This window comes from Rhinoderma darwinii, chromosome 10 (assembly GCF_050947455.1).
Source record: "Rhinoderma darwinii isolate aRhiDar2 chromosome 10, aRhiDar2.hap1, whole genome shotgun sequence".
Lineage (NCBI taxonomy): Eukaryota > Metazoa > Chordata > Amphibia > Anura > Rhinodermatidae > Rhinoderma > Rhinoderma darwinii.
Genome location: NC_134696.1, coordinates 46,453,608 through 46,474,238, shown reverse-complemented (window position 1 = coordinate 46,474,238; position 20,631 = coordinate 46,453,608). Strand labels below are relative to the sequence as shown.

General features: G+C 43.0%; 1 protein-coding gene across 1 annotated transcript in view; it reads right to left on the bottom strand.

Moving 5' to 3' along the window:
- Positions 1-533: 533 nt before the first annotated feature.
- GYS1 (glycogen synthase 1) overlaps positions 534-20,631 on the bottom strand; it is a 46,949-nt gene continuing 26,851 nt past the window's right edge. The window contains exons 6-16 of the mRNA XM_075839843.1: positions 20,109-20,226; positions 17,436-17,556; positions 17,247-17,353; positions 15,816-15,875; positions 15,578-15,656; positions 12,940-13,053; positions 10,516-10,642; positions 4,237-4,332; positions 3,987-4,150; positions 3,101-3,181; positions 534-2,224 (exon numbers count right to left, since the gene is read on the bottom strand). Coding sequence (XP_075695958.1) covers positions 1,904-2,224; positions 3,101-3,181; positions 3,987-4,150; positions 4,237-4,332; positions 10,516-10,642; positions 12,940-13,053; positions 15,578-15,656; positions 15,816-15,875; positions 17,247-17,353; positions 17,436-17,556; positions 20,109-20,226 — 1,388 coding nt within the window. The 3' untranslated portion in view covers positions 534-1,903. The remainder of the gene's footprint in view (positions 2,225-3,100; positions 3,182-3,986; positions 4,151-4,236; positions 4,333-10,515; positions 10,643-12,939; positions 13,054-15,577; positions 15,657-15,815; positions 15,876-17,246; positions 17,354-17,435; positions 17,557-20,108; positions 20,227-20,631) is intronic.

Here is a 20,631-nt window from a genome sequence, read left to right as displayed (position 1 = left end):
GCATCGTACATAACTATGATGCTAGGAGCCCGGCTCCCTGCACCGAGTTCGGTCCGGGACTTCTGGCCGAAATACGTTCGTCCATTACAGACGTTAATGTGCTCGTGTGAACCCAGCCATATATAGTTGTGATGGTATGGAGTCCATAATTTTGGCCATATAGTGTATGGACAAAAGCCCACTATCACATCACTGTATGATGTGCCAATTACGGTAGCCCTTTAAAAACGTAAGTACATCGGGGCTGGGGCAAGTATTTAGTTCTAGGGATGACGACAAGAATGGTGGAAGTGGCAAGAAATATGTATTGTGTCTATGTTTCTCCATCACAACAGACGAAACAAGCACTGTATAGTCTAATGCTGCATTCATACTCGCTTTCATCTGTCGCTTACTTTTGGTAGGTTAGCAAGAAGTAGGGGAGATCAATGGGAACGTGACTGCAGGATCAGACTACACAGAGTTTGTTTGTAGTCTGTTACCATGGAGACAAAGCTCTTTGAGTAAGCTGTAGATACAAAAACAATAGAAGATTGACTTTTTGCAAAGTTTATTCAGTGCTTAATTTTTCATTGTAGATGCAAATAAAAGGCTTAAAAAATTGGTTGCAAATGAACACGGCCTTTTATTCTGGCCATAAAAAAAAGAAAATAGCGGACCACAAGGTTTCATCAGATTTAAAAATTTATTTTTAAATACTACATATTTGTATGTGAGAATTCAATCTCAACACCCCTACCATATGATCACTCACAGATATGAAAGATGAGTCAGAGCACTATCTGTCGTGATCATGAAAGGCTGTGCCGAGGGACAAGCAGAGTGTAAAAAAATACAATTGGAAACCCAAAAACCTCTGAATGTCAAACATTGATGGATTCAGCTCGTGAGAAGGGGAACACAGTGTCTGATGGGCGGCCATGACAACCTCTTCCCGACTGGGGCAGTCATGCACATGGGCCAGTGAAGGCATCAGTATAACCTTCCTGCCTACCTGAGAGCTCCTGGCGTGTCCAACGTTCTTTGAGATAAGGACCTCCAGCTTCTGATGTGACAATGCCTTGCTACGAACAAGTCCTCAGCATACAGTTACATACCTGGCTTAGATGATCACACAGTGCAATGTGCTCAGATGTGCTATAACCTACACAAACCGATTATCCTTTATTTTCTAATCTGAAAGCTATAATCTTGTTATCACTTCTGGATTACAGCAAATCTGCACATCTTGCAATGCCATTTACAATACAAGTTATACAATACAGTCACATTCTAGTAGCTCACATTCTACCACAGTAGCACACATAACCAATACCCTGAGACCATTTCCAAAACTAGCAGCTTTATCTTAATGGTTTATGTTGCTGGAAGACATCCTGTGGGAACACAATGATTTAATACATGGCACAGACATCAGGCATAGCCAACACTAGCTACATTGCCCTATACTGTGAATCACACTATGGACTGACAGAGGGTACTCTAAAAAATAAGAGGTAAAGGCCATTACCAATAACTGTGGGGTTTAGGCCTTGGTATACAGATATATATCCTCAAATAGCCTTTGCATGATAAGTGAAGCCAAGAAATTAGACAATAAAGGGCGACCGATGATACTTTGGTGGAACCAAGAGGTATCTTGGTGGCCACTGCCCCTCAACAATGATCCTAGGTGACATAATCTTCAGAATCAGGCAAAGAACAGATACTTAGAACTTAATACCAATTGATCCCCTTGAAGCCCTTTAGCACGTTATTGTTGCAGGCAGCAGCAAATGACTTGGGAAAAGCTGCAGTCCCTTTGACCCTTTAACGATGTTCCTCTTGTACTGCTTCTGTTCTCATCTTGTCTTGGAAAGGACCCATAACTTGTCTTCATATTAGAGGTCGTTAAGAGAAACACTTAGTTCCTCTCCTCAATGAGCGAGCCGGTGGGACTGCTTAGGTCACTTGGGCTACTTGGGTTAGTAGGAGTGCTGGCATCGCTCGCATTACTGGAGTTGCCAGCATCAACCGAGCCTTTTTTGGAGCGTTTGCGCCATTCAGGAACCTGTGCTGCATTTGACATTGTTGGTTGCTTGATATTCTGACGATCTTTCTCGGCTTCTTCTTCCTCGTCATATCTCTCATCGTCTTCTGTTTCACTGTGATGTGGACTGGAGTGGCGGGACAGGGAAGGAGAAGGGGGCACAGAGGCTGGACGTGGATAACGGAAACCGGAAGCCTGAAAATAAACAAATCTAGTTTGGTATCTAGCGCATGAAACGTCACTGCTCCATACCATGGCCCAGATAACAGTGCTATAATTCTTTCTGTATTGCAAATGACAGATTATACGTAACCGACTTCCAACCCCAGCAGTCACATTTGCATTGCAAACCAAAATATCTTCCATACTGCATAATGAGATGTGCACATAGTAGTAGGTTGAATTTTCCTGGGAACCAAATACAAAATCTGTATGGGGGGCTCCCAACCATCATTTATAGGACTATAGTCCTTCAATGTCGTAGATGGGTATTTGGGCCTCCTCAGGAATCAGGAGGGAGACTGCAACCTCGCCCCCCATAGCGACACCACTGGACATGCACAAAAATACAGATGACTGACATTTACTATAAATACACAGAAATGTGTCAAATATTAATACTAATGTATAACCTTACAACAGCCTCATATAAAAGCATTTCTCTCCACATTGCTTGCAACACCTAACACACCTTTCCATGGCCCGATTCTTACATTTTTTTCATTCCTCAATTCAATCACTTTATATTCATTCATGTGGTATTCTGCTTTGTTTACTTCCTGGAAGCAGTTGTCAACAGTTCTGACATCACCCTTTTCTTTACAGCAGTAGGTGGATGCTTTACAGTCAAAGTTTGGAATGTGAGCTATGTAGTGTAGCCTATTTGGCCACTAGATGTCAGCCTGCATGCAACTACACTAAAAAGTAATAAATATCAAATATGTAAGGAATATTAATCTAGATGTATTTAATTTTTTTATTAAAAAGAAAATTGTTCAATTGCAGGTAACATTTGTCAGCCTAAAATAATAAAACATTTATACACTAGTACATACTACAATTTGTACTTACTGCTGTTGGTTCATGAGGCTCATACGTAAAGTTGTCTGGGAACGCCTTGGCCAGGGCCATGTGCCGAGCGTACATGTAATACTGACAAAAAAAAAAGTAAAAAACTCAATATTAACAGAATTCATGTTTATACATTCACATAAAAGTTGCAATATAGAACTAAAAGGAGAACAAACAGGCGTTGTACAGTTCTAGAAATCTAGTCTTAAGTGGTTATTCATAACTCTTATATAAAGGGTATGTTCAATCTTGCTGAGACTTGTCCCAAATCAATGTTTTTTTTATTAGAATGCTGTGCCAAAAGAAACGCCTAAGAAATTTTGCATGTCTATGGAGACCCACAGCCACTTTTATCTGTAAATATTTGATTGTCTAAACTCTCGGACTCCACTGGTGTAATCTTTGCCTTTCACTGTGTTTCCCTTTAAGGCTTCGTTCCGACGTCCCATATGAGCTTTCCGTCGGAACGGAGCCCTGACAGACACAAACAGAACCCATAGGTTTCCGTTTCCATCATAGATTTCAATGGTTTCCGTTTGTCTCCGTTGTGAAAGGGTTCCGTCATTTTGACGGAATCAATAGCATAGTCGACAAAGCTATTGAATCCGTCAAAACGACAGAACCCTTGCACAACGGAAACAAACGGAAACCATTGGCACCGGATCTGTCACCATTGAAATCAATGGTGATGGAAACGGAAATCTATGGTTTCCATTTGGGTCTGTCAGAGTCCCATTCCGATGAAAATCTCAGACGGAACGAGACCGTGGCGCAGATATGAACGAAGCCCAAGTGCCACGAGTTTAGCTGTACTGTGCAATGAGATGTAATGTAGATAGCACAATACAATATCTGACTTCCACTTATAAGTGTTATTATGAATTACCCTGGCCAGATATTTCCAGTCCAGCAGGTCAGAGAGGCGCTCTGTGCGGTTCCTCTGAATGATGCGCTGACGACGGGTTTGCTGACAGAAGTTGTAGAGGAACGACGTGAGCTGAGTGCAGGAGTCGTCCACGCAGCGGAAGCGCCGGTCTAAGATGTAAATACCTGCAGGAGCACAAGTCCTCATTATAGAGAGCATGGCATTAAATACCCACTCCAGAAGGATGCATTATAAATGTAGAGCTGCTTACCATAGGCAGAGGGGTCAGCAATATGCTCCTCCATGAAACAGCCAAATCCTGACAAGTTGGTAGAAATGCTGGGAATTCCCATAACGGTACATTCAGCTGAAACAAGATTAAAGGGGTATTCCGGAACTAAAAAATTACATTTATTTAAATAAAACAATGAAAAAGATATAACTTTCCAATGTACTTACGTTTCATCAGATGGCTGTAGCGTCGTATATCCTCCTCCGTCGCCGTCCCCTTAGCAATGCAAAATCTGCACTTCCTGTGCAGACCCGTCCATTTGGTCTTCTGCCTTGCTTCCGGTTTCCGGCTTACACACTGTACGGTTACGTCAAAAATGACGTAACCGTACCACGTGCTTCTTTATTGAATTAGAGCATGCGTGGTGAACACACTCCACCGCGCATGCTCTGTGAAATTATGTGGCTGCGTCTTCAGCGGCCGTGTATATTACACTGCGCATGCGCAAGGTTGAAGGTGTGTAGCGGTGTGTATACGAAGTTGCAGGAATAACGGCCGTTTCGGCCGTCTTCCCGACAGGTGCAGGAGCTGTGACAGCTGCTGTCTCGTACAGCAGCTGCCGCAGCTCCTACAGCGGGGACCGATCGCTGTGTCCCCGCTGTCTAACCCCTTAAAAGCCGCGTTCTATAGAGATCGCGGGTTTTTAGGGGTTAAGTTACCATCGCCGGCCTGCTACACGATAGCGGCCGGCGATGGTTACTATGGCAACCGGACACCAAACAAAGGCGTCCGGCTATGCCATCGACGGAAGCCTAGTGGGTCCTGACAAAGTCAGGACCCACTATGCTTGCTGTCAGTGAATAGCTGACAGTTCTAATACACTGCACTACGGATGTAGTGCAGTGTATTAGAATAGCGATCAGGGCCTCCTGCCCTCAAGTCCCCTAGTGGGACAAAGTAATAAAGTAAAAAAAAAAGTTAAAAAAGATGTGTAAAAATAAGAAATTAAAAGTTAAAAAAATCCCCCTTTTTTTCCCTTATCAGTCCTTTTTTATTAATAAAAATATATAAATAAACGATACATAATTGGTATCGCCGCGTCCGTAACGGCCTGAACTACAAAATTATTTCGTTATTTATCCCGCGCGGTGAACGCCGTAAAAGAAAATAATAATAAACCGTACCACAATCACAATTGTTTGGTCACTTCACCTCCCAAAAAATGTATTAAAAATAGATCAAAAAGTTGCATTTACCGAAAAATGGTACTGATGGAAACTACAGTTCGTTACGCAAAAAATAAGTCCTCGCACGGCTTTATTGATGGAAAAATTATAAAGTTCTGGCTCTTAGAATAAGGTAACAAAAAGTGAATGATTTTTTACAAAACGTATTTTATTGTGCAAACGCCATAAGACATAAAAAAACTATAAACATCTGGTGTCACCGTAAGGCCGAGTTTACACGAGCGTGTGCGTTTTGTGCAAGCAAAAAGCGCGGCGTTTTGCGTGCGCAAAAAGCACTTAACAGCTCCGTGTGTCAGCCCTTTATGATGCGCGGCTGCGTGCTTTTCGCGCAGCCGCCATCATTATGACACTCCGTTTGGATGTTTGTAAACAGAAAAGAACGTGGTGCTTTTCTGTTTTCATTCATCCTTTACAGTGCTGTTGCGTGAATCACGCGCGTCCCACGGAATTGCTTCCGTGCGACATGCGTGGTTTTCACACACCCATTGACTTCAATGGGTGCGTGATGCGCGAACAGCGCACAAATATAGGACGTCGTGCGTTTCACGCAGCGGACATACGCTGCGTGAAAATCACGTACCTGTCTGCACGGCCCCATAGAGTAACATAGGTCCCTGCGACGCGCGTTGCAAAAACGTATAATACGCTCGTGTAAATGAGCCCTAATCGTATCGCCCCATAGAATAAAGTGAATATGTCATTTATAGCGCACGGTGAACGCTGTAACAAAAATAGAATTAAAAAACAATAGAATTGCTGTTTATTAGTCACCGCGCCACTTAAAAATAGAATAAAAACTGATCAAAAAGCTGCATGCACCCCAAGAAAACTACAATGAATTCCTCAAGTGGTCTAGTTTCCAAAATGGGATCACCTTTTGGGGGTTTCCACTATTTTGGTACCACAAGACCTATTCAAACCGGACATGGTGCCTAATAAAAAGGCGGCCTCAAAATCCACTAGGTGCTCCTTTGCTTCTGAGGCCGGTGCTTCAGTCCATTACCGCCCGAGGGCCACATGTGGGATATTTCTACTGCAGAATCTGGACAATAAGTATTGAGTTGCGTTTCTCTGGTAAAACATTTTGTGCATAAACTTTCTAAATGCTGTTGTGAATACTTTGAGGGGTCTAGTTTCTAAAATGTCGTGTTTCATAGGGGTGTCTAATATATAGGCCCCTCAAAGCCACTTCAGAACTGAACTGGAAGCCCAAAAAAAATAATTAGGCAATACTTCGCTTCTATACGAACTAGTTAGCGATTCACAGTGTGATGAAGTAAGGGGAAGCAGCGCTTATACGAGCGGTGCACCCCCTTCAAACAGCCGATGACTTTTCAGTTCACAGGTAGCAGAGTTACATGATGGGGAATTTGTTTTCCTGTTGTGTAACTCTGCTACCTGTCAATGGAAAAATCAGCTGCCAGAGTGAAAAATGTTTCCACACAGAGGAGTACCGCAAAGAAACACCTGGGAATCAGACATGATGGACTAACATTTTTCCCTGTGGTGGATGACTTTTCAGTTGACAGGTAGCAGAGTTACATGAAGGGGAATTATTTTTCATCGATGGCTAGTTAGGAGCGCTGCTTCCCTTTAGTTTTTTCTTGCTCACTGTGAATCTCCGACACAGGATGCAGCGGCGATCCACAGGTATTGCTCCTTTTATCCCAATTCACATGTTAGAATTCAATTTTTTTTATTTTATATATATATATATAAAATACAGTATTTAAAACTAAGACTGTATAAACAGTTAATATACATTTAGAAAACTTATAATTATAAAGACCAAACTTTACGTATCATCATATAGGGTCAGTGTTGTTTAAAAACGCAGATATCCAGTGATTTCAGCTTGTGCTAGCAGTAATAGAATGAGAGCACCAAAATGAAGACTGGGATTGCAGAAGTTAGTAGAGCTGGGTGTAGTAGGCGGAGCAAGTGCACTGCTGCATGCACATTGCATGCTGGGACTAGAGCAGTGCATGCAGGGAGGAGAAACACAGGAAGAGAAGAGGAATGAACTTACTGAGCAAAACAAACCTCTCCAGGTAAACAATAGGGAGTAATGTTACTAAAACCATTTATTATCAAGAAAAAGCTAGACAGAGTGCACTAATATCTTAATAGAGGAACATTGCATTGATTTAAGAAATAAAAAAAAGTATTGGAAAACCCCTTTAATAGGATCCAGATAATGACTTGAGTACTTGTCATTCTGAATTTTTAGTGTGTCTATCACCTATGTCCCGCAGATGGGGCTACTTGTGGGCTTAATGTGAAAAATCAGACAATGAAAGGGCTCTAGGGTACAATTAAAGGGGCAATAAACTACTCTAAATGCAAGGACTTGACTTTGATACAATGTAAATTACAAACTTATAGCATCTTCAAAGGGGTTGTATGAGATTAGAAAAGGGTCTACTTTTTCCTAGAAACGCCTCTGGTTCATGGGCTGTCTGTTATAGCAGCTCAGCTCCATGGTCTTGAATGTTGCGAAATTGCAATACCAGACAACCCATGGATAACAGTGGCACTGATTCTGAGGGGGGGGGGGGGCTATTGGACATGGCCTGAAGGTATTTCAACTTTGCAATATGTCAACATTTTTAGGCTTCCATGTGGGTAAAATGAAGGCCGCCATTTTTAGGCTTAAAGAGTAACGGTCATTCCGTAAAACTTTTGACTTGTTGTAGTGACATGTCAGAAGTTTTGATCAGTGGGGTCCGGGTGCAGAGACCAACACCATTTGCTGAAACAAAGGTGTATAAGTGCTCAGCTGATTGATGTGCGCCTACGGCTGTAATGGGATAAGTTTGGCTCAGCTCGGCTGTTCTCGGAGAGGCAGGGTTAGCTGAAGATGGCTCATTGAAGTCTATGAGCCTGTCCAAGCAGATGCGGTCCCTGAAACTTATTTTCTAAAAAAAATTAGTGACTAGTTAAATGAGCTACGGTTAGATAAAACAGTGAACAGTGGCGGATTAAGAAGACCATGGGCCCTGGGCTGTTACCCAAACTTGGGCCCCCCTTCTCCACCACCACCCTGCTGCGCCGTAACTATTGCTAACACTACCTAAACACTAGTACACAAAGTAGGCACATTATGCACAAAGTACGCACATTATGCACAAAGTACGCACATTATGCACAAAGTACGCACAGTACACAAAGTACCACATTATGCACAAAGTACGCACATTATGCACAAAGTAGGCACATTATGCACAAAGTACGCACAGTACACACATTATGCACAAAGTACGCACAGTACAAAGTACGCACATTATGCACAAAGTACGCACAGTACACAAAGTAGGCACATTATACACAAAGTATGCATAGTACACAAAGTACACACGAGTATGAACATTATACACAAAGTACACCTTGTAAACACATGAATATGGACATTAAACACACATGAATATGGACATTAAACATACATGAATATGGACATTAAACACACATGAATATGGACATTAAACACACATGCACTTACCTTTTATGTCTTCACTGCAGCTCTTCTGCTCACAGCACGACACAGAGCCCGCCGACAGTCTCCCCTCCCCCATGTCCCGACAGCTAGCAGCAGAGGAGAGATGTTTAGAGCAGGGAAGGGGGAGCTTCTAAAGCAGCACAGACCACGGCTGCTAAGTAGAAGCGAAGCTCCCCTCGCCTGACAGGTGCGGTCCTGGCACCGGGGCTCCCTCCGGTGCTAGCGACGCCACTGGACATGAGGGGGTTCGGGCGGTCATGGGCCCCCTGGGAGCCTTGGGCCCCCTAGGAGCCTTGGGCCCCGGGCGACCGCCCGAAACGCCCTAATGATAATCTGCCACTGACAGTGAACCCAGCTACATGAGAGGCTTTTATATACTGCCTGCATCCAACTGAAAAGGACATTTAGAGGAGCAATGTGAGAAGAGCCGTCAGTTGTTCACAACCAATCAGCATTATGTAAAACCCACCCATCGATGACGATTGGTTAAGAGCAACAGCCAGACATTGGTCTCCTCACAATGTTTTAACAGCTCTTAAAACGGGTCTTATATGTTGAACACTCCCTTTTTGGTAGAAGGGTCCCCAACAATAACATGATCACAGCATGTGCCACTGCCGGGATCTCCAGCAATTAGCTGTAATCTGTGGGGGAATCCTGAAACAGGTGTTAAAATTCCCTGCAGCGCCACCACAGGTGAAATGGAGCATTACAAAGCAACCATTGTAATCAACGAGCTGTCTGTAAAATACATGGACATGCCTGGTCATTAAGAGCAAGAGACTATTTCCAGCGGTTCTCTCTTCTGGCTAGTAGATAAGGATCCTGAATGGGCCCCCTTCCTCTATTAACTTAGAATTCTCTAATATATATGTATAAATTGTATAAATCTTACTACATTTCGACCTTTGTCTGGACCAGATTACAAAGACAGACTGCTCAGCAGCAACTAGTTTGTCATTTTCCATTTATCGCTAGGTCAAACAAAGCTCAAAAGCACACTGTGTGAAGCAGCTTCATGCTGATAAGACAGCGTCGGAGGCTGTGAGGAGGCTCCACCTCCGGAGAGTCGCTGGTGTTGACACCCACTTGTCTAGTATAGCCTCATTTGCATATTTAGAAAAAAGCTCATAACTTTCAAAATAATAAACGTATTAGGACACAATTTTCACTAGTATTATCAGGGTGACAGCGACTATTAGATTAGCTAGGAGATCGGGCATTAGTAAACTAGTGACAGATCCTCTTTAAGCTATGCTTACCTAGCAGGGCACATATACATTATCTAAAATACACGGTGTTAAAACTGCATCTCTAAGAGCATGGGGAGTGCTATAAGCAGGGGACATTTACTTACAGGGACACCCACCACTGTGGGGACAATATCTGTGTATAGACTTCAATACAATTGTGTAATCTATAGAGAGAAGCTACCTGGTTGAGAAACAAGACACATATGGAAACTCTCCCTGCATGTTCCAGTCTCCTAGATCATCTCTCGGAGATCGAGTTTTAAACACAGGAAAAGGGCAACGAACTAAAATGAAAATATGGAACTGGACAATCAAAGCTTACCGGGTGTGTAACCCCAAGGCTCATAGTAAGAAGGGAAGACTCCCAAGTGGCATCCCCGTACAAACTCCTCATAATCCACAGGTAAAAGAGGGCTTGTAGAGGAAAGAAACTCTGGATGGAAAATGACCTGTGACAGGAGGGAACGGAAAGAAACAGAAAAACAGAGATAGAGAGTCAGTAGGAAATGTGTTAATAATCAGATAGAATATAAAGCGAGGTACAGTCACACTGGTGCAACCCAGTTTATGCCCGTTCTTCTATAGCAGTAGTGCACCACGGCAGAATCTCTGCAGCAGCGCCACCGTCTTTCTGCTGAACAGACATACCACGGATGTAAAATACAGCATCAGAACGACTGGCTTCCAGACCTAAATAATTATTTTGTGATCGCACCAAAAGCTTCCAATGGGATTTAGTATTTCTCACCAAAATGTGTTGGGTTAAAATAAAAGGGATACATTATGTATTTTTTTTTTTCTGCGGATTTCCCTTTTAAGCACTTAGCACGAGTATGCACTAAAGATACGAAACCTCAAAAATGAATGGGTTAATGTGTTAGTGGCTAAAAATAAATCTGCGACCTATCCAAGGGTAAACAACACCTTTAAAATCCAGGTGACCCTGAGACCTCCAAAAACAGAGTTTGGGCACTAAAGTTAGGACTAAAAATAGAAATCAATTGAGGTTATAACATGAAGCCTATCTGAACGTCAATTGTCAAATGGCTACCTAAATCTACTGGTTTTGGGCCAGGTGCCACACACGGATGTCAACACAGGTTAAGGCCCTATAACGAACTGTACAGCAAAGATCCCAATAAAGAATATAACTGAGCAATAAAATGAATGACTATTATAGAGAAGTGAAGGATGAAGACCATAATTCATTGTTGGTGCCACCTTGAAGGAGTTATCCCACCACAACAACTTATCACCTATCCTATAAATAGATAAGTGTTTGATCGCTGGGGGTCCCACCTCTGTGACCCCCACCGATCAAGAGAACGGTGTCCAGAATCCCCTTCTGTACGGTGCGCCAGGTCACGCATGCGCCCTGCCGCTCCATTCATTTTCTACAGGAATGACTGAGATAGCCAAGTACAGTGCCCGGCTATCTCCGGCAGTCCCATAATGAATGGAGTGGCAGGGGCGCATGTGTGACCTGCCGCTCCGGTCATAAGATGATTTGGGACCCCCGTTCCCTTGATCGGTGGGGGTTCCAGTGGTGGGACCCCAACGATCAAACACTTTTCACCTATCCTGTGGATAGGGGATAAGTTGTTGTGGTGGGACAACCGATGTCTCAGCAGATTACCACAGGCAATATGCATAAATCCAAGCTGGGATAAAGAAAATTCTCTGAAAGCCACTTCTTTTATTTTCTTAACTCCAAATCTCACAAGCTTCTAGTAAACAGAAGTAGTACGAGGCCTTCACGGAAGATACAGGATGCAGAGTTTTAGGTGTGGTCCCCTTTTCTCGAACATTCCCTGTATTACAGACTACTGACCTTTACACCAACAAGTCAATATCAAGTGTCAGAGAATGTTCCCCATCACAGATTGGACTTACACAAATGGCCGGCTGCTGATTCGGAAGGCGAGGTCCCAGAATCAGGAGCTAATGAGGCATCTGCCCAGGACTGACAATACGTGATCCTGGAACAACAAGAAGCACCGTTCTGTATTACACTTAGTCATTCTTAGATCTCTGTTTGACAATAGCCTTCCGACATGTAAGACATAAAAGGAAAAAGAATGGAGGTAAACAAGGAACTATGGTAAGCACAGTGGGAATTTGAGTAAAAGCAATAAAGGTATACACACATTACAGAACAGCCAACACTTAGTGACCAACTGAACTCAGTTAAGGGACGACAAAGATCTCTTCTAGTCGGCATGATCGCTATCGCAAACTGAATCCCTCTGTTGGGTATTTTGTTTCTAAAGCGAGGCACGGTTTTCTGGGATTTCAATGAATAGCCTATCCTTCAGATTTGTTATCAATTTATGAACAATAGGGGCCTGATCTCTGGGACCCCTATCCAAACAGCAGCACTAAGTGGCATCGGTGCCCCTGCCTGCAGTACTTGGCACAGCGCCAGCCATACGAGTGCGACTCTGCCTAGTACTGCAGTTTAGCCCTATCCAGTTGTATGGGCCGAGCTGCAGTACCAGGGGCCATCAATTGAAAAAAACGGAAATCCTTTAAAATGCCAAAATTGCAGGGAATTCATAGGGCTAAATAATACAGCCATTAAGAACAACAAAATAAAGTGTGTGTAATTTGTAGCATGCGAGTAGCTTTACAGAAGAAAATATACGGCCCAGGAATCAAGGGAACAAAAAAACAAAAAAAAAACAACGCACAGTCGATGATGTATGTGTCGGTGAATGCAGTATATGAGACACCAAATCTTCCTCACCTTCACACGGTCAGCACTACTGTTAAACAGACCAATCCTTCTGATAGTATTCAAGATGGCATCTGTGGAGTCATCCAGCATGTTATGGGTGCAGATTGGGGGAAATGATTGTCTCTGTAGGAAAAGTCATTGAAATACAAGGTCAATTATACATACATAGTAATACATGGCTAATCGATGCAACTTGAAATCAAGTGCACACATCGACGACAGATCTGTTCTTATTAAATAATTTTTGGAGTGACCATTAATATGAATGCTCATTTAATAAAGTAATCTCATGCAGACAATCCTTTTTTATAATAATAATAATCTTTATTTATATAGCGCCAACATATTACGCAGCACTTTACAATTTAGAGGGAACATGAAACAAACAATATCAGACATTACATAGTGACAAAGTTCATTTACAATTCAAACCTGGGGAGTGAGGACCCTGCTCGCAAGAGCTTACAATCTATGAGGAAATAAGGGAGACACAAAGTGTGACAGTGTTTGTTCTGTACAATGGTCCGGCCATTTTTATACACATGCGGTGGTAACATAAAGCTGCATGAGCCGGTCACCAGCCAGTATCCGTGTATGACAGACATGAAGAGAAGGAGTGTGAGGGAATCTTATTCTGATGACTAATCTAAATGGAGGGCCATGAAAAGGAGTCAGATTAGGGAATGTTATAGGCCTGTCTAAATAGATGTGTTTTCAGGGCACGTTTAAAACTGTGGATAATGGGAATTAATCTGATTGTCTGGGGTAGCACATTCCAGAGGACGGGTGCAGCACGAGAGAAATCTTGGAGACGGGAGTGGGAGGTTCGGATTATGGAGGATTTTAATCTAAGGTCGTTGGCAGAACGTAGAGCCCGAGTAGGGTGGTAGACAGAGATGAGGGAGGAGATGTAAGGAGGTGCAGCACTGTGGAAAGCTTTGTGGGTGAGAGTAATAAGTTTGAATTTTATTCGGAAGGGGATGGGCAACCAGTGCAGTGACTGGCACAGATTAGAGGCGTTGGTGTAGCGGTTGGTCATAAAGATGAGCCTGGCTGCTGCATTGAGGATAGATTGGAGAGGGGAGAGTTTAGTGAGGGGAAGACCGACTAGTAATGAGTTACAGTAGTCAAGACGAGAGTGAATCAGAGCAACAATGAGAGTTTTGGCAGTTTCCTCCGTAAGAAAAGAGCGGATTCTGGAGATGTTTTTGAGGTGAAAATGACAGGAGCGTGAAAGTGATTGTATGTGAGGAGTAAAGGAAAGATCTGAGTCAAAAATAACACCGAGACAGCGGGCGTGCTGCTTAGGAGTTATGATCGAGACAGCGGGCGTGCTGCTTAGGAGTTATGATCGAGACAGCGGGCGTGCTGCTTAGAAGTGATGATAGTGCCACACACAGAGATGGAGACATCAGGTTTAGGGAGGTTAGTAGATGGTGGGAACACAAGGAGCTCAGTTTTAGAAAGATTCAGTTTCAGATAGAGAGAGGACATGATGTTAGAGACGGCGGACAGACAATCACTGGTGTTCTGTATTAGAGCAGGGGTGATGTCACGGGAAGAGGTATATACTGATAAAACATTGAAAAAATTCACGCCACTCACCATTCAGTAACATTAAATTAAAATTCTACTGAATGGTGAGTGGCGTGTATTTTTTCTACTTTTTTTGTCTAATCCCACCACTGAGCACCACCTGTTGTGGATTCAATTGAACCCATTTAGATCTATGTGGCCCTCTGATTGAGACTTTTAGTGCTCCAAGAGCCAAACCAGTGCCAATCTTTTTCTCTTTGAACATTTGCCCTTTTTTTGTTATACTGAAGCTGGCTCAGTAATCAGATATAAAAAAAAAAAAAGATAAAAATTTGCTGTAATATAAATAGTTGCAGAAAAAGACTTCAGAGCGGACCAGAACCCACAGCGCAGTCCCAGGAAAACCAAGGTGCTCCTGGGACTGCGCTTTGGATGCTGGTCCGCTCTGAAGTCGGTTTCGGCAGCGCTTCATTTCACAGCAAGTTTTTACCCTGTTTTTCATACATTGCCGAGTCCAGTTCTACCGATAAGCTGCAGCCATGGAGTATTCAAGAATGCATTAGCGTTGTACATAAAAAAAACACAACCCTAATAGGAGAGTTTGTTTCATAAACCACCCTCACCCCCAAACACCCTGTCCATCGAATTTTACCCTATGGTTCGCTTTGTGACTTTTTACATTACGGCTCAGTAATCAGTCACAGCTCTGGTTTCAAAGACCTCTGTTCAGCTGTAAACGATGGCCGCTCACACATTTCCCTTATAATGGCCACTGCAGGGAAAATCTAGTATTACGTGTCAGCCATTCAAATGAACGGTTGTCCATCTAATACATAGATGGGCTAGATCCGCCAGAGTAAGAGACGTTCTTTGTGATCGGCTCTAGCTAATAAGAGGGGTCATGAGTGGGACACAAATCTCTGACGTCCATATACCCTATGGAAAGGGGCTATCTTGACAAGACAATCCCTTTGAGAAAAGGGGCAACGGGGTGTTGCCCAAATCAACTCGCCGGTTTCTGGCAGATATTCGCAAAACCTTTTCATTTTGGTGTACATATTTTCTACAAATAGCCCAAAGCATTCTCATAACTATATTTAGGAAGTCATACCTGTGTAGCAAAAATAGCTCTCTTCATCATAGTAAAATCTTCTTTATCCAGCATCTTATTCATGTCAGGTAAATTCCCCCTGCAAAAGAAAATTAGCCAAATTGTGACAAATTCCTTCCCCTGTCACATTTAGACCAGTTTTCTAGATTACATTTTTTCTTAAAGGTGACATACCCCTTTAAATGGCGAGACATAGACTAGACAAAGTATTAGACTCATCAGTAGGTTTCTCACTTACACTAGTAGTGACTCATACAGTTTCTTCCCAAACTTCTCTTTCACTGCGTTCGCTGTATCCCTGCGGAAAGACAATATAACATGACTGAGAAGCTGAGGTGGAAACACAGTTCACTCATGAGGTTCCCGTTTTCTTAGATAGTTAAGGACATAGTAAACACAGTTCGCTCATGAGGTTCCCGTTTTCTTAGCTAGTTAAGGACATAGTAAATAAAGTGAGCAGTTTTATGGACACAAGGACGCAGTTGACCAACTTCCTATTCTCAAGATCTTAAAGGAATTCTATTACCAGGACAAAACACCTTTAAAGCATACCTCCATCGAAAAACACAACATCCCAGTGCTCTTAAATCCTCATGTATTAAAGCTCATCAGTTAGCGCTGCAGAGCTCTCCTTCCTCCTAATTCACAAACTGGAAGTTTTCATGGTCTGCCATGTTGCAAATACAGTGGAGCTGCAGCCCGGTCACAGTCACATTACACTCTGCCCTCCCACACTGCAGAGAGACTGCCTCGTTGAATCAGCGCCAATGCTGAAGTAATAACAGGACTTTATTAGCTGGAAAGTTTTCTAAACATACACAAAGACCGCTTGTAATTCCCTGTTCGGGTAAGATATTTACATTATTTAGCTGTATCTGTCTTTCTCTCAGCAGGGAGGAAGTAAAGGGCTGCAGTAATTCAATTCTCCTCATATGCCCTATATTGAAATTCATTTAAGGTAGGGATGTTACCAGATTCTTTGAGAAAAACAAGCCCACCCAACATCCTGAAAGTGTGAGCTTTATGTTAAAGTGACATGGAGTCTGCCAAGTGGCTGAGCAGGATGCTCAATTAGCAGAGGGCGTGCTTTAAGGTGGCTCAAATGTTCACGTTAATAGCAGTGCCCCAAGAAAGGAATCGTTTTTGGTGGCAGATTTCCGTAAACATTTATACTAGCGGATTGCAGAATATTCATATAACAAGCAATGACTGAGCGACACACGCTGCTACACAGCAATTCTTCCCCTAATATCCTTTTCTCATTTGATTCTATCTTTAGATTGCCATCAAAACTGAAAAAATATAAAGAATTATTTTATAGGTGTCCCAGAAGATCAGCCATTTTCCTCTCCTCACAAACCACAGATCTGACCCTCGCTAACTGTAAGGCAATTCTGTGCAGCAGAAGCTCTCCCCCACTACTTTGTCTGAAATAGCAAACTAGTCATCTAAGCCCCACCCATTTAACAAAGCCACACCCCCTTCAGTTATCCACCAGCTAAAGATAGTAGGTATTAGTAGTAAAATTTACAACTGTGTACTATAAGATTTCAACAAGAGTGTTTGTCAGTCTGCAGGATTTTCTATTTGCTCCTGAAACAAACATGGAAACAAGTTTTTTTTACTTTTAGCCTTAATTTCTAGGTTTACTGTTCCTTTAAGCACTTACCATAGTTGTTTCCTTACTGCTTGACCCTTTAGTGTTTCCACATTAAAATTATTGGTCCGAGCAGGCATAATGAAGAATGCTACAATTGTGAGGTCACTGTGATTCACCTGGTGGAAAAAAATAATAAATGTAACTGGTGTCCAGTGATAATTGGACAAGACGCATATGGCAGCCCTGCTTTATTCTCACCCTAAGAAGATAATTGAGTCTGGCTAAGGCCTCCAGAAAAACATCCGCTCCCTTGTTCGAGAACTCATAGCGACCAGCGATGAAGAAAAACAGGGTCTTGTCTAAATTGAAGTCCAGGTGCCTAAAAGACAAAACAAAATAAAATAAAAATTTGCATTCATTCAGAATAAAATAATGAAGGTGCCTTATAAAGGAGAGATAATCAGAGAACACTCTCCTCACTGACCATTCCTAGGCGGGTGAATTTCCTATTACGGAACCATATTTGCTGCATATAAGAAAATAGAGGATGCAATATGGGCCTGTATTTTTGCCTCCATTATTTTCTAGGTGAAAAATGCGTTACATAAAAGGAAACTCGCCCATTGGCGAAATGCCTTAAATCGAAATATGTAATTTCCCAGATCTCCACATTTCTTCTCAATGATTACACTAAGTAACACTGAACAGTTACATAAAAACTGATTGCATATGTTAACCAGTAGGGGAAGGAAACTGTACAAAATGAAGCAATATTTCTCAATGTCTTTAATATTAAAGAGAATCTGTCGCTAGTAAGAAGACCTGTAGGACACCTACATTATGTTATGGACGATATATCACCCACTGAGTATTAAAAAGGGGAGGGTGAAGAGAATCGGCACTAATGATAAGATGCAGTGACTACTGCCTGCACATTGATCCCTATCTGTCAATAAGCAGTGCTATGGAAGGTTATATGGAGTCCTGGACTATCATGTGATCCTTATCGGTGCTGCTGACTGGTCAAGAGAGTGTTCATTAGGGGATGGAAGGTTCCACATATGCTCATTACCAGAGGCGCAGCTAGGTTCTCCTGCACCCGGGGAAGTTTCAGATTGGCGTCCCGTCCCCCCAACTTATTTCTCGACATCTCCTTCCCCCTCGCCATGTTTGCTTTCACTACAAATCAACGAGGTGTAATTGTTTTTTCACCATTTTTTTTAATGCAACTCAAGCATAAAACCATTTCTACATTTTACAAGCGATATAGTTATATAAGGGAGTTAACAAAAATAAAGTAAATAAATTAAAGTGGCCACACACAGCCCCCTGTAGATAGCGCCACACACAGCCCCCCTCTTGTATATAATGCCACACAGCCCCCGTTGTAGATAGCGCCACACAGCCCCCCCCCTTGTAGATATCGCCACACACATCGCCCCCTTGTAAACAGCGCCACACACAGCCCCTCTTGTAGATCGTGCCACACAGTCCCCTGTTGTAGATCGCACCACACACACAGCTCCCTCTTGTATATAGTGCCACACAGCCCCCCCTTGTATATAGTGCCACACCGCCCCCCCCCCTTGTAAATAGCGCCACAGTCCCCCCTTTGTAAATAGTGGCACACACACAGCTAGCTGCCCCCCATGTAAATAGCGTGACACTGCCCCCCCCCTCCCTCTTGTAAATCTCGCCACACTCCCCCGCCCCCTCTTGTAAATAGCGCCACACGGTAAACAGAGCGGTAGCCTACCGCTACTACTCTCCACTCTGCCTGACGTGACTCACCGGAGGAGCCAAGGAAGTCATGCAGCCCAGGCCGGAGTGGAGTTCCTTCTGACTAGGGTCGGTGACAGCCCGGGAATGGAACAGTCCAGTCACCTGACCTGAATCCTTTGACCCCCATGTCACGGACGTCAGGTCACGTGACAGGTCAGGTGAGATGACTGGACTGGTCCACTCCCGGGCCGTCACAGACCTCAGTCAGAAGGCCGCCGCATGAACTACTGGCTCTTTCTAACGCTGATCGCTGCTGCATGTGTGACATACAGGGCGCCTAACAGTAGAGATCAACTGGTCTGCGGCGCCCCCCCTTCCCTACCACCTAGTTGCGCCCGGGGCACATGCCCCGCCTGCCCCCCCTAGCTACACCCCTGCTCATTACCATATACAATGCAGTTTATTTTAGCACATCATCCTTTGGCACTTTGAGATACTGTTAAGTAAACGCACCCACTTTTTTACTGGTATTCGGGAATCTAGGAGTCACATTTTCTGATTTTATGTTAACAGAATTGAAACATTGTAAAATTAAAAATTCGGAAACTTTCTAATGTACTCGGTTTCAATTCCTCTCCATTTTCAAGATATCTACTTGCTGTCTTACATCCAGAGACAGAAAACTTGTCCTGATCTATTTGCACATCTTATTAAAAGTATCACAGCAATCCTGGTGCTAAACAGGAATATTTTGAATTACTGGCTGCAAGCAGAGATCTTGAAAATGGTAAGGAATTAAAACACAATGGGGAGAAATAACATTTCAATGCCAGTTTTTTGGCGTAGAAATATTGTGAACGGCGCAAAAGTTGCAAAATTCGCGAAATTTGAGCAGTTTTCCCCACCCATGCTAATTTGTGGGCGGAGCTTGGTGAAACACGCTTGGGCATCTGCAGTCAAACACATGTACTATAATTTATGCCAGAGACTGGCGTGAATCATAGCGGAAATCTACAGCAACTATACGGCTCAGTGGTAAAGTAGTTATTTGTATTTCTTTATCGGTTGTAAAAAGGGAGATTTGGCACCCCTTGCCTTTACCTGCTCTGGCCTTTCAAGAAGTGATTGTGGTATACATTTTGCTTTAGTATTGTATCCTTTAAGATCTATTTAACTAGGTTAGAACGGAATGTAGTGAGAAAGTCTTACCCGTAAAAATGACCGCGGATAAACTCCTGGATGCGGTTCTTACTCTGAGCATGGAGGTTCTGAAACTCGTGCATGGCAGAGAACTTCTTTACGTTTAAACCGTTTGGGGTCACAACATCTGAAACAGCAGAACAAATGACTGGGTTAGAGTTCCCAGCAAACACATCATCCAATGCAAACGTACAAGTTCGCTAAGTTTTAGCTATATGGCGGCTATGTGCCTGGATAAATAGGAGCAGCAACCACATTATAAAACCACCTCCACTTAGACAAATCGGTCTGCTCTCTTGACACGTCAATTTAAGTAAATACTTATATTCCCCATAATAATAAAAAAACAATTCTGAAGCATCTTTTCTTGGAACTCTGCATTGTGCCATCATACTGTTTTTCCTCCTGGAAACGTATGAATAAATTGACAGCTTGTTGTTACTATTACTCTGGTCAATGAGGCGTGTCCATACGCACCGACATTGTCCAATCAATGCTGACAGTGTCAGACTGTGTAGGGACACGCAGGGCC